Source organism: Ananas comosus, linkage group 16 (assembly GCF_001540865.1).
Source record: "Ananas comosus cultivar F153 linkage group 16, ASM154086v1, whole genome shotgun sequence".
Taxonomy (NCBI): domain Eukaryota; kingdom Viridiplantae; phylum Streptophyta; class Magnoliopsida; order Poales; family Bromeliaceae; genus Ananas; species Ananas comosus.
In genome coordinates, this window is record NC_033636.1 from 4,452,596 (window position 1) to 4,466,208 (window position 13,613).

The window sequence follows — 13,613 nt, forward strand, 5'->3', positions numbered from 1 at the left end:
TATATATATATATATATATATATATATATATATATATTCATATAGTTTGGTTTATAATTTTCTTTATAATGTGACCTATTTATGAAGAAGTCTATATATTAAAGTTATATATAACTTTTGGTATTTGTTATATATAATTTCTGTTCTACTCATTTGTTCATTCATGATATAAAGTAGTATGTTTAGTTTAATATTTTACGGTATATTTTGTATTATCATTCTAAACACACATAAGGTGATCATGAAAATTTGGAGTAGAATATATAGACTTCATACAGATTATAATTTTTGAGTCTCATAAGGTTCTTAAGAAAATTACTCAAGACTATTATTTTTCCGCTGCGTTTTTAAATAATATGAAATTTTCGGTCATTCAATATCATATAAAGATTAATGTGAGATTAATTATGTCTAGGAATAGCCACAGCATCCTAGTCATAATATTTGATCACTTATGGTATTTTTACAAGATAATATTGATTTAAAGTTACCTGAAAATTCATATGGATTTTCAAAATATTTTAAATAGTCATTCAATGTCAAATAAGGTTATTTGTATTTTCATTATACTCAGGAGTAGCCACAGCATCCTATAGAGAGTTTTCTTATGCCTATAGGTATAGAAATCTCGTTGTTTAGAAATTAATTTTCTGCTAGTTTTATTATTAAAGTAGATAAATTATATACGTGTTGCGCCTCTGCCCACAGAAAGATAAAATTTATCTAATTTAAAGTTTATTATCTTATAGTAGGCAATAAAAGTTATATATTTTTTTGTTCTTGCAGTTTCCTCCTCTACTACATTTTTTAATGATATTTCTCGTATTATGTTTACTGGAGACAATTATTCTGATTGTAAAGAAATTATTTCTTTTACTTTGGCTTATATGGATTTAGATTTGGCTTTGCGCGTTGACCAATCGCCTAAAATAGTGGGGCCAATGACTACACAGCAGGAATCCACGTAGGAAAAATAGGAGCGATCCAACCGCTTAAGTTTGATGCTCATAAAGTCTAGGGTATCAAAAAATATTAGGGGATCAATCTCAGAATGTGATAAAACCAAGTATTACCTAAAGGCCATTGAGGAGCAGTTTTTCAGCTTCGATAAAGCTTTGGCGAGCACGCTGATGAAGCGACTTTCGGGCATCAAGCACAATCGAGTCAAGGGTGTGCGCGAGCATATAATGGAGATGCGGAATCTAGCAGCTCAACTAAAGACTTTAAAATTTGAGATCTCCGACACCTTCTTAGTCCATCTAATTTTAAACTCATTACCTTCCGAGTTTGACCCTTTTAAGATCTCCTATAACACACATTAGAATGAATGGTCAATAAATGAATTATTGACTATATGTGTTCAAAAAGAGGAGAGAGACATAAGCAGGAGAAGCCGAAAATTATAAAGAATCTGTTAATCTGGCAACTTAGCACAAAAGGAAAAAAAGTAAGGGTGCCTCTAATTACAAAAAGTTAGCTCAGTTGCCAATAAAAAATTCTGGCAAGAAAGATCAATGCTANTGAGGATACTTTTTATGTTCCTAAATTTTCTAGAAATTTAGTTTCTGTTTCTAAATTGAGAAATAAAGGTTTCAAATTTTTATTTGAAAATGAATCTTTTACTATGTTCTCCGATAATGTTATTGTTGGCAATGGTTATTTGGTAGATGATTTGTACAAATTTAATTTGAGTCAATTTTTTGAAAATAATTTTAATGTTGATCATGACATTGGTGTTAAAAGGACCATTATTAAAGAAAACTCCTCCTATTTACGGCACAAGCGTTTAGCTCATATCTCTTTAGAGAGAATAAAGAGTTGGTAAAAGAAAAGATCTTACAAGATCTCGAATTTACCGATTTTGGTACTTGTGTGGAATGCATAAAGGGAAAGTATACTAACACAAATACCACTAAAGGTGCCAGAAGGAGTTCTGAAATTCTTGAGATCATACATACAGATATCTGTGGACCTTTTCCTACTCCTTGTTTCAATGGTTAGAGATATTTTATCTCATCTATTGATGACCATTCAAGATATATGTATCTCTATCTCTTATTTGAAAAAGCTGAGGCTCTTGATGCTTTTAAAGCTTATAAGGTTGAGGTAGAGAAACAATTGGATAGGAAAATCAAGATTGTAAGGTCCGACAGAGGTGGTGAGTATTATGGAAGACATACGGATAAAGGTCAAATGACCGGTCTATTTGCTCAATTCCTCAAAGGCGAATGCATCATTGCACAGTATACGATGCTTGGCACGCCCCAGCAAAATGGCGTTGCCGAAAGGAGGAATAGAACACTTATGGACATGGTAAGGAGCATGATTAGTAGCTCTTGTCTTCCATCCTCTCTTTGGAGTGAAGCACTAAAGACAGCGGTGTATGTTCTAAATAGGATTCCATCGAAGGCTATTTCCAAAACTCCTTTCGAGTTATGGAAAGGATGAAAACCTAGTTTAAATCACCTGCATGTATAGGGATGTCCAGCTGAGGTAAGGGTTTATAATCCACACATAAAGAAATTGGACCCTCGAACAGTCAGTGGATATTTCATTGGCTATGCGGTAAACTCCAAAGGATTCAGGTTCTATTGTCCAAATCACCCATCCAAGATAGTTGAGGCCAGGAATACGAAATTTCTTGAGGATTCTGAAGCTAGTGGGAGTGTTGTTTCTCAAAAGATGGATTTTGAGGAAATAAGGAATTCAACTGGATATCCATCAATAGATAATAATTTAGTTGCTATTCCAGGAGGTCAATTTGACCGTAATGAAGATCAACTAATTTTAGAGCATGAAAATGCTGAACCAGTTGAACCTCCCCATGAAGATTTGTCCCAAGAGGAACAGATAATTATAGAGCCAGCTGCACAGAATAATGAAAATCTGCAGGAAGAGGTTGGCTTAAGAAGATCCTCAAGACAAAGGAGACCGGCGATTCCTGATGATTATGTAGTCTATATTCAGGAATCTGACTTTGATGTTGGACACCATAAAGACCCATGGACGTTTTCAGAAGCCATGCAGGGAGATAAATCCTCACTATGGTATGATGCCATGAAAAAAAAGATGAAATCTATGACGGATAACAAAATTTGGGATCTCGTTGAGTTATCACAAGGAGTCAAAGTCATTGGCTGTAAATAGGTCTTCAAGACCAAAAGGGACTCTTTAGGTGACATAGAACAACATAAAGCCAGACTTGTTGCCAAAGGCTTCACTCAGAAAGAATGCATTGATTATCATGAAACCTTCTTTCCGGTATCAAAGAAAGATTCATTAAAAATTATCATGGCTTTGGTAGCTCATTTCGATTTAGAGTTACATCAAATGGATGTGAAAACGGCATTTCTAAATAGGGATATAGAGGAGATAGTCTATATGCAACAGCCCGAAGGTTTTAGCACAGATGAAAATAATCACCTTGTTTGCAGATTAAAGAAATCTATATACGGACTTAAACAGGCTTCCCGTCAGTGGTATATCAAGTTCCATAATGTAATTACTACATTCGGTTTCGTAGAAAATATTGTAGACCAGTGTATATATCTTAAGGTTAGTGGGAGTAAGTATATTTTCTTAGTTCTGTATGTAGATGATATTCTGCTTGCAAGTAGTAATTTGAGTTTGCTTAAAGAGACTAAAGATTTTCTTTCTAAGAATTTTGAGATAAAGGATATGGGTGAAGCCTCTTTTGTCATTGGCATAAAGATTCACAGAAATAGATCTCAAAGGATTTTGGATCTATCTCAGAAAGCCTATATTGAAAGAGTTCTAGAAAGATTTAATATGGCAAACTGTGCACCTACAGCTGCGCCTATTATAGAAGGCGATAAATTCAATCAGAAAGTGTCCTCAGCATGATTTAGAACGAGAACATATGAAGAGCATACCCTATGCCTCTACAGTAGGGAGCTTGATGTATGCGCAGGTCTGTACCAGACCTGATATAGCTCATGCAGTGGGGATGTTGGGTAGATACCAAAGCAACCCTGGCCTTGATCATTGGAAAGCTGTAAAGAAGGTTATGAGATATTTATAAGGAACAAAGGATTATATGCTCACCTACAGACATTCTGACCATCTTGAGGTGGTTGGATATTCGGACTCTGATTTTACTGGATGCGTGGATTCTAGAAAGTCCATATCAGGATATATTTTCTTACTTGCTCAAGGTGCTATATCTTGGAGGAGCACTAAGCAAGATACAGTTGCTACATCCACTATGGAGGTAGAGTTCATCGCTTGCTATGAGGCTTTGTCACAGGCTTTATGGCTGAGAAATTTTATCTGAGGTTTAAGAATTGTTGACTCTATCTCAAGGCCAATTAAGATTTATTACGACAACTCTGCTGCAGTGTTCTTTGCCAAGAATAGTCGAGTTACAGATCGCAGTAAACATATCGATATAAAATATCTTGCGGTGAAAGAATACAACAAGAAGAAGGTGGATATCCAACACATTGGGACCGAGAGGATGATTGTTGATCCGATGACTAAAGCATTGCCGACAAACAAATTCAAGGATCATATTCATTATATGGGTATCTTGAGTCCATTTACAGTTTAAGTGTTTTCTTCTTGTATAAAGACTTTAAAGACTATTCTTATTTGAGTAAGAACATATTTTGATTTTTGCACATATGCGCAAAAAGTTATCTTTTGTACATTGAAGTTTTATTGTGCACTAAAGTGGAACTCTTGAGTTGAACTTATAATAAGTTCATACGGTTGTAACTCATAAAGTTATTTGATTAAGGAATTCGTACTTTTGATATATGGAAGGAAGTGTTCATCTTTTGGGGCATAACCGCTATGATCAAAGTATTGCGATTTCTTGGTCGAGTGGGAGATTTTGACTGTATAATTTAGTTGGTACCTAATAAAGTTTTTTTTTGTATCGCCTATGCGGTAATGAATATGTCACTAGACCAAGTAGGAGAATGTTGGATGTGGCCCACGTGATATATTCAAGGCGATCTATAAAGATACGGTCAATCTATTAAGTCGATCTATAAAGATATGGTAGATCTTACGGTTAGGATGTATTTGGACACATCCTTGATGGACGGATGTGATTTAACATCCTTACATTAAGTTATATATAAATATGTAACATACGGGAGTCCCGGTCTAACCCTAATCCAATAGTCTGTGACGGTTCCATCTCCGGGGATAAGGGAATTAGACTCGAAACGTCCCATCTTCTTGCAGATCACGAACGAGGACGAATCACGAGCAAGGATCGCCGCTTACAAATCAGGTACAGAAATCGAAATCATGGTAGAAGGTACGATCTTAGTTTCTCATAAAGTTTCTTACAATCATATCCAAACATAAGAAACTGATGAAAAAAAAAAAATTTGCCGCATCGAATATGTATTATGCAACTTGTGTTCAAACGTTTGGATAGCTACTTCATATGCAAAATTCTCTATGAACGACAAATAAAAGAGAAGTTAAATTTTAAGTGATAAGATTTACCTGATATGCAGCGATTGGTAAAGCATAATTGGCTTCTTTAAATTTTAAGTGATATAAAATTTACCTGATATGCAGCAATTGGTAGAGCTGAATTGTCTCTAAGAAACCGCACAACATCCAAGTACGGCAATGCTGGTTTCACCTATCACAAAGCATCACTTTACTTGTAAACCAAAAGCTGCAAGAAAAAGGCCCCAAAATTGAAAAAAGGAGAAAGGCCGCTTATCTGGCAAGAAATTCACCAGAAGAATATCTGCACCTTCAGCCTCATCTGCTTCAGTTTCTGTAAGGGCTTCTCTGTAGTTGGCTGGGTTCATCTGGTAACTTTCATCAAAAAATAAAAAATAAACACTTTGTATTGGGCAAGTAGATCACCCAATGTAATCAAGCACATAACATCAGTAGTAATGGCCATACGTTTTCTTATCCCCAAATCGTGGATTTGAGTCTAGAGCTTCTCGGAAGGGGCCATAGAATGCACTCGCGTATCTGCCCAAAAGAGAATTAATGTAGGCAGAATTAGAAAAATCATTTATAAGTAAGAAATATACACAGATTGCAAGAATTTGAAAATGACAAAGAGTATAAGATACCTACTTTGCAGTATAAGACATGATAGAGACATCATGGAAACCTTCAGCATCAAGAGCCGCACGAATTGCTCCCACGCGGCCATCCATCATGTCACTCGGACTAACAACATCAGCACCAGCACGGGCCTATTTGGTCGTGCAAACATATTTTAAATATTAAGCTAAATGTTGCTATACAAATCAGAATTGTCAAGAATACCTGACTAACTGCCTGTTTGCAAAGTTGATGGACTGTTTCATCATTCATGATGACTCCTGTGAAAAGATAAAAGAAGGATTAACTAGAAGTTGCACGGTACTAATCTTTCACAATATTGATTTACTCGTAAGATTAGAATTGTTTTGCCCATGAATCAAACTGTACGTATGATTCAATTTATGAATTGTATGATCTTCACAACTATGATTGAAACTACTAATTTCCATTACACCACTTGAAGAAAGCAAGTGCACAGAGAACGAAAAGAGTAAAATAACTCACGGGGAGAAACAATAAGAAAACTTCCAAAGAATAATATTAACATGAGAATGGACATTTCAAACTATTTTAAATAAAAAGTTCAAATCACAAGCTTAAGAATTACTTACCATCTTCCCTTACAATACCATCGTGCCCATCAGATGAATAGGGGTCCAACGCAACATCAGTGTAAACAACCTAGGAAAACATTAAAAAAAAATTCATTAGGAATTTATTTCGAATGGAGAACCATACATTAAGAGTACCATATAACTTACAATGTCAGGGTACTTGTCCTTGAGTAGGCGAATTGCTCGAGGGACCAAGCCATTATCATTGAATGACTCATCTCCTGTTTGTGACTAGATGAACAAAAGAAAAGAAGATATAACTCTTAATATCAAGAATAGATATAAAATAAGAAAGTATCTGTATGTAAAATAAACCTTCAAAGCATCGGGAATTTTCGGAAAGAGCACAAAACTGCTAACACCAACATCTCGTGCCTTGTAAACCTGCAAACAACAACTGTTCAGCATTTGGAAATTGTTCACAATGACTATGAACATCAGCTTGAAAGAGTCCTCATTTAGAACTTTCAGGAAAGATTGATAACTACCATAATATTCCGACTGAAAATCTTACTTCATGATCATTTCACAAGCACTAACATTCAAATGCTGTTGGATAGTGCACCAAAAACGATGCAATCATTTTACTAGTTTAAAGAAAAAAAAAACAGGTTGAAGTTCATGTATGATCACCTCATCAAGGAGGCCATGGCGCCATCCCAACCGAAAACATCCAGGCATAGCTCCAATAGGAACATCTTCTTCACCTACAAGTACCACAGATTGGGAAGTTAAGTCCAAATTATTCTCGTCTTGCTTTGGTCAGAACTATTTAAAAAAAAACAGAATAGAAAAACATTGAAACACTTTTGCCTATCAACCTTCATGAATAAAGAGCGGAAGGACAAGATTTGCGGCAGATAGATTTGTTTCTTGGAAAGAAACTCTAAGTGTCGCTGACTTTCGGTTACGACGTGGGCGCCTAGAAAGTGACTGGAACAAAGAGGGAAGTGAGAAATCAGAATTTCCTTTGATACATCTAAAGAAACAAATCAATGCGTATATCCTAAAAATATTCAATAAGAAACACTCTGAAATGTACGCTAAATGATGTAATTTCAAAAGCCAGTAACTTCAAACTTACAAGAGGTTTAGCATCCGGGGTTCCTCTAGGGCCGGAAGGCCTATAGAGTGGCAGAGGATCAGGGAAGTTGCCGGCCACAGCCGCTGCTTCACATTCCTCGATGCTTCGGCTTGAAATCTTAGCCGATGTGTCTTGCTCATTGCTTGCTCTAATAACCATCGATGGTTTGGCCTTCGCTCTCGCCACAAAAGAAACACATCTCTGGGGACAAATCAGCCTCAACCCAACATAGTGATGGTCATATCCAACTCTTATCAGTCGAACATTTCCGGTTGAGAATGAGATTGTCGAAGCCATGACCTATATCCTAGTTGCCAAATTCCATGGGGGAAAAAAAGAAAAAAGAGAGAGAGAGAGAGAGAGAGAGAGAACAAGTAATTTGCCAGAGCTAATGTTCAGCTAATTATTAGACAAAAAACATATATAAAATAATAACTCATCCAGATAATAAATGATGAAAATGTCCAAAATAAGTACTTAAACAGATCCCTTTTTTATATTTATATATACATGGGTCTTTGGCCAAAACAAATTTCCGACACCGGCAACTATTAAAACAGCACAATTTTTTCACTATAACACAAATTAAAGCCCACCCACCAAGCAAAACAGCCTAATTGAAGCATACCCACATGCAAATTTCAACTACCCACAAGCAAATTTCAACTAAATTCGCATAAAATTGATCCCCAGTGACAACAAGCAGTGTTTTTTTTTGCTGATTTGATAGAACCACAAAAGAATCTCAGCTACATTCGAACAAAATTGAGGCCCGGTGGCAACAAGTTGCGATTTTTTGGCTTCCTAATCAAATCTAATAACAGATTATCACCAAATTCGACCATTTATCCTAAATTTCCAACCATTCTAGCATAAACAAAAAAAAAATAAACTGTTTGATTCAAGAGAACAAACTGCAACTAAGATTTTAAATTGGAAGAAGAGAGAGAGAGAGAGAGAGAGAGAGAGAGAGAGAGAGAGAGAGTTTACCTTTATTAGAGAACGGCAAAGGAGGAGGAGGAGGAGGAGGAGGAGGAGGAGGCGAACTCCCTTATCCTTTGTTTGGTGTCCTAAGAAGAGAGCGAGTGGGAGAGAGAAGGAAGTTCGAGAGGGTTTGGTTGGAGAGGGAGGAGGAAGAGGAGTAGGAAGAGGATGGAGCAGTCGAGGCCGGAGATGTGAGAGCGACAGGATAAAACAAGTTTTGGAGACCCTCCTATCTGCTCATACGTTTTAGTTTTTCTTTCATTTAATACGAGGCAGGCCACCTTTGTCTCCACCTTCGCCTCTCTCTTCTTAGAGGGTAAAAAAAGAACGACAGAAAAAAGAAGAGAGGAGAGAAAAAAAAAAAAAAAAAATTTAGTCAATTTTTTTGAAAATTCAGTTTGAATCTGTAAAATTAAAAAGTTTTGTAAAAATTCAAAATTTGTAGATTTTTTATACAAATTGGCCATAAAAAATATTAAATATTTTTTTATATATCTCACTTGTCGCATCCATCAAAGGCTTGACGATGTCTTCTCAAGCGACAACGATAGTGACGGTGACGACGATCTCTTTGACCGCTACGGATGGGGATGGTAGACGCGCATTAGTGAGAGAGATGTGAGGATTGTAGATGATAGCAGACCGTTTGGATACATTAATTAGAAGTATGAAGAAAAAAGGAAAAGGATCATGATAAAATTAATTGGAGATAGAGAGATGAGGAATTGTAAATGGCATGGGACCATAGATGCATTAATTGGAAGCTTGGTAGTGGGACCTTTTAGTTACATTAATTATTAATTAGAAGTATGAAGAAAAAAGGAAAAGGATCATGATCAAATTAATTGGAGATAGAGAGGTGAGGAATTGTAAATGGCATGGGACCATAGATGCATTAATTAGAAGCTTGGTAGTGGGACCTTTTAGTTACATTAATTATTAATTATATTCATTAATTAAAAGTTTAGTCGAGAGAAGAAAAAAGAGTTATATGCTCCCGAGGGTGAAGGAGAATTTGTCATGTGGTAAAAAAATATTAAAGAATCATATAGATTATTATTATTAGAAGATTAATTAATATATTAATAGATAATAGATAGATTAAGTATTTTTTAACATGAAAAGTATTAAAAAAATAGTTAGATCCTAAAAAAGTATTATAATTCTTGGATAAAGATAAAAAAATTATAGACAAATAGTTTATTTTTTCCTTTTTTTTATGAGAGCGGAGGGATGGAGAGTGAGGTTGAGTTGAGAGAGGACAGGTGAAAGTAGAAAGGCATGGCCATAGTGGTGAAAACAGATTGGATGCAGTTTGGCAGTTGATAAAATTGTATTTATTTTTCTTTGAGATTAAAAATTCGAATGCATCATATATATGGAATGCTAAAATTTGTATTATCAACCCTGTTAGAAATAGATTCATATACAATTAAATATTTTTCAAATTCTAATATGAACAAATTTATACTCGGATAATATATATCAATATTCAGATATAAATATGAATTAAAATTAGCACGACTAAAATATAATGTAATTAAAATTTTACATTCATATTCAAACTATAAATTTGTATATTTTATTCAATAAAATTTTAGTGGCTTCTTTCTTCAAAATAAAAATCGAAATCGAAATAAGAATTGGAATACTAGAGTGCAAAAAGGGAATAATGAAATCTTCTAATCTGCTTGGTTAATAATAGGAAATGAAATAAGAATTAACATATTATTGTTTACTTGAGAAAATTTTAATTTTCTATAAAAATATTTAAAATAGAATTAATAATTCAGCATAGAAATTAAATTATACACTCAAAATATAAACTTTAAAATATGAATTTGAATCCATGGTCAGTATTCAAATTTCTTATGCAAATTTTGATTCGCAATTAAAATATAAATTTTGATCCAAATTTAGGTTTAAATTAAAAAATCAAAATGATATAATGAATTCATAATTTAATCAAAATGAATTCAAAAAATTAAAATTTTAATCAAAAATTTAAATTAATTATTTAAATTAGTAATCTAAATTTAAACCAAATTTGAACTTACAATTTGAATTTAAAATTAATTTTAAAATGAAGCCACAATTCAAATTCAGGTTCAAAGTAAATTTTGTATCTATATTTCAAGTTTAAGTTCATTAAATTCAGAATTATATTTTAATCAAAATTATATTTAGATATATACATATATCTAAATTTAAATAATAATTATTAAATTTTATAAAAATATGATGTTGTGGGAAATTGACATATCCTCGTGCCAAATATAAATTAATAATATGAGTCCGGCTACTATACTCTTATGAGTATAGAATTTTCTTGCCCTCACAAGTTTTCGGTTGTTAAATCTACCCTATTAACCATTTCCGCCCGTTAGATTATACTATTCAATCAACCATCCACTCAACTCTAGTGTACTACTGTCATCCTAACCGGGGACCACTATCATCCTAACCGCACATCCTTTCATCCAATGATCGAAAACTTACGAGTATAAATGGTTCTATGTTCATAAGTGTATAGTAACCCTAGCCTTAATGAGTCCGGCTGCTATACTCTTATAAGTATAAGCTTTTTTGTACTCAAGTTTTTAGCCGTTAAATTTATTTTTTTGACCATTTCCGCCCGTTAGATCATACTATTCAACCAACTACCCACTCAACTCTAGGAGACATTATCATCCTAACTACACATCCTTTCATCCAACGGTCGAAAACTTAATACATATTATTTTTTGGATAATCAAATCCATATTTGAGTTTTTCGGATATCCAATTTTGAAATTGTTGAGACCATATTTGTAGTCGTTAGGAATGTCAATGGGTATGGATACCTGAAATATTATCCGAACCCGAACCCGAACTTGGCAGGTTTACCCGAGCTAAACGGATATGGATTCGGTTATGGGTATAGAAAATAAAAACCTAACGAATATGGATACGAGTATGGATTTTGTATTTACTGGACCCAAACCCGAACCCGAACCCAAACCCGAACCCGACCCGAATCCGAATCCGAATCCAAACAAATTATATAACATTTTGATATTGCAGTACACTGAACTTTAGCAAATTATAAGGTTCCAGTGTCAGAATAGTATTTTGATCTATTCTTTGTGTGTTTGAGGGTCGTTGACTATGTACCGACCTTTTACTCGTGTTTTGTGAACGCGAGAGGGAGTTCTTAATTAACACCAAAATCTGCAAACTGCAGGTTTTGAGGTGTTGAGTACTGGTACCTGAGTGGTGTACCGGAACCCCAACGCATGACCGAGAAAGCTGCTCCTGGGTTTGAGCTTTGGGGTGTTGAGTACCGGTACGGAGTCGGCGAGTAGCGGTACTGGGCCGGGTACCAGTACTGCATTGAGCTGGTACCGGTACACCGTAAATAACCCGATTGACCGAGGCTTGGGTTTTGCGAGTCTGAGTGCCGGGTACCGGTACTCTAATTTGAGTACCGGTACGCAGTGCAGTAAACTGTGCTTTTGTGCAGTTTGCTATTTGGGTCTTTTTGAGGGTCTTTTTGGGGATTGTTGCTTTGCCATAGAAAGAGAGCCACCTAGAGACGAGGGAAAGAGAGAGAGAGACCCGGTTAGGAGAGAGGTAGAGAGAGAGGGGGGTATTTGGAGAGTGGGGAAGAGAGAGAGACCGAGTGGATGGGGAAAAAGGAGGGGGTGGGTATGGAGAGAGAGAGGGCCAGCTGGCAAGGAAGGTGAAGAGAGAGAGTCGGTAGGGGTGGGGAGAAGAGAGAAATGATAGGATAGGGGGAGAGAAAGAGGGGGCCAGCTGGAGATGGAGGAAGAGAGAGAGAGAGGAAGAGGGTGTGAGGAGAGAGAGGGCCAGCTGGCAGGGGAGGGAAAGGAAGAGAGGCTCGAGTGAGAGATAGCCTCGCCACGTGGAATGAAGCAAAGATAGAGGTACCACATGGGATCGGAGAAAGTGCCAAATTATATTGTGTTAGATATAGATAGTAGAATGAATATGAATATAAATCCTATTACATATATTATACATTTTTATTTATAAATATATATTTTATTTAAAATATTATATAATATTTTATTTATAAAATATATATATGTTTTATTATATAAATTTATATATATAATAATATATATTATTTATATGAGTCCGACTATAGTGCTTCTGAAAGCACCACTCGTATGGTGCTTTTAATTTTATTACCCTTGGATCAATACTTTGATCATTCCTAATCCTTAAATTAATATTATTATCCTAGAGGAACCACTAAACTCTAAGGGATCACTATCGTCCCAACCCTCCAATTCTTAATTCAAGAACCAAAAAGTGGGAAGCACCACTTACTTTATATTTTCAGAAGCATAATAGTTCTACACCTTTTATGTATATTATTATACTATATGCTTTACCATTTTATCATATACTAAAATTTTGATATATTTATAATACAAATATAAGTTATAATAATAATATATATACTATGATAATTAGAGTGCGACTGGGATACTATCGATAGCACTAAGAATTTTGTGTTACCGAATTTTCTATCGTTAGATATAACCTTTTGATTATTTTTATCCTTAAATTATAATATTCAACCAACCACTCACTCAACCCTAGGGGGGTCTCATCATTCTAACCACATATTTCTCAATTCAAGTACTAAAAAACTAATAGCACCAATAACTTTGTGCTATTAATAGTATTTCAGCCTAATTCTCATTATTATTATATATAAATAATATATAATATATAATATAAAATAAAAGAAAATTTTATATAATATTTTTTCTTTTCTTTTCAACAAAATAAGTGCGGTGAAAACTATTGTTTTTCCTAACCCAAATATTAAAAAAATATAAAAAAAGACTTTTAATAAATTTTTT

The 13,613-nt window shown here is 34.6% G+C and overlaps 1 protein-coding gene across 1 annotated transcript in view; it reads right to left on the reverse strand.

Annotated features, from left to right (window-relative positions):
* LOC109722280 (delta-aminolevulinic acid dehydratase, chloroplastic-like) overlaps window positions 1–9,003 on the reverse strand; it is a 14,506-nt gene extending 5,503 nt beyond the window's left edge. Inside the window, exons 1-12 of the mRNA XM_020250266.1 lie at window positions 8,743–9,003; window positions 7,753–8,059; window positions 7,490–7,601; window positions 7,302–7,375; window positions 6,984–7,052; window positions 6,816–6,899; window positions 6,666–6,735; window positions 6,277–6,332; window positions 6,082–6,203; window positions 5,902–5,973; window positions 5,727–5,808; window positions 5,549–5,626 (exon numbers count right to left, since the gene is read on the reverse strand). Coding sequence (XP_020105855.1) covers window positions 5,549–5,626; window positions 5,727–5,808; window positions 5,902–5,973; window positions 6,082–6,203; window positions 6,277–6,332; window positions 6,666–6,735; window positions 6,816–6,899; window positions 6,984–7,052; window positions 7,302–7,375; window positions 7,490–7,601; window positions 7,753–8,049 — 1,116 coding nt within the window. The 5' untranslated portion in view covers window positions 8,050–8,059; window positions 8,743–9,003. The remainder of the gene's footprint in view (window positions 1–5,548; window positions 5,627–5,726; window positions 5,809–5,901; window positions 5,974–6,081; window positions 6,204–6,276; window positions 6,333–6,665; window positions 6,736–6,815; window positions 6,900–6,983; window positions 7,053–7,301; window positions 7,376–7,489; window positions 7,602–7,752; window positions 8,060–8,742) is intronic.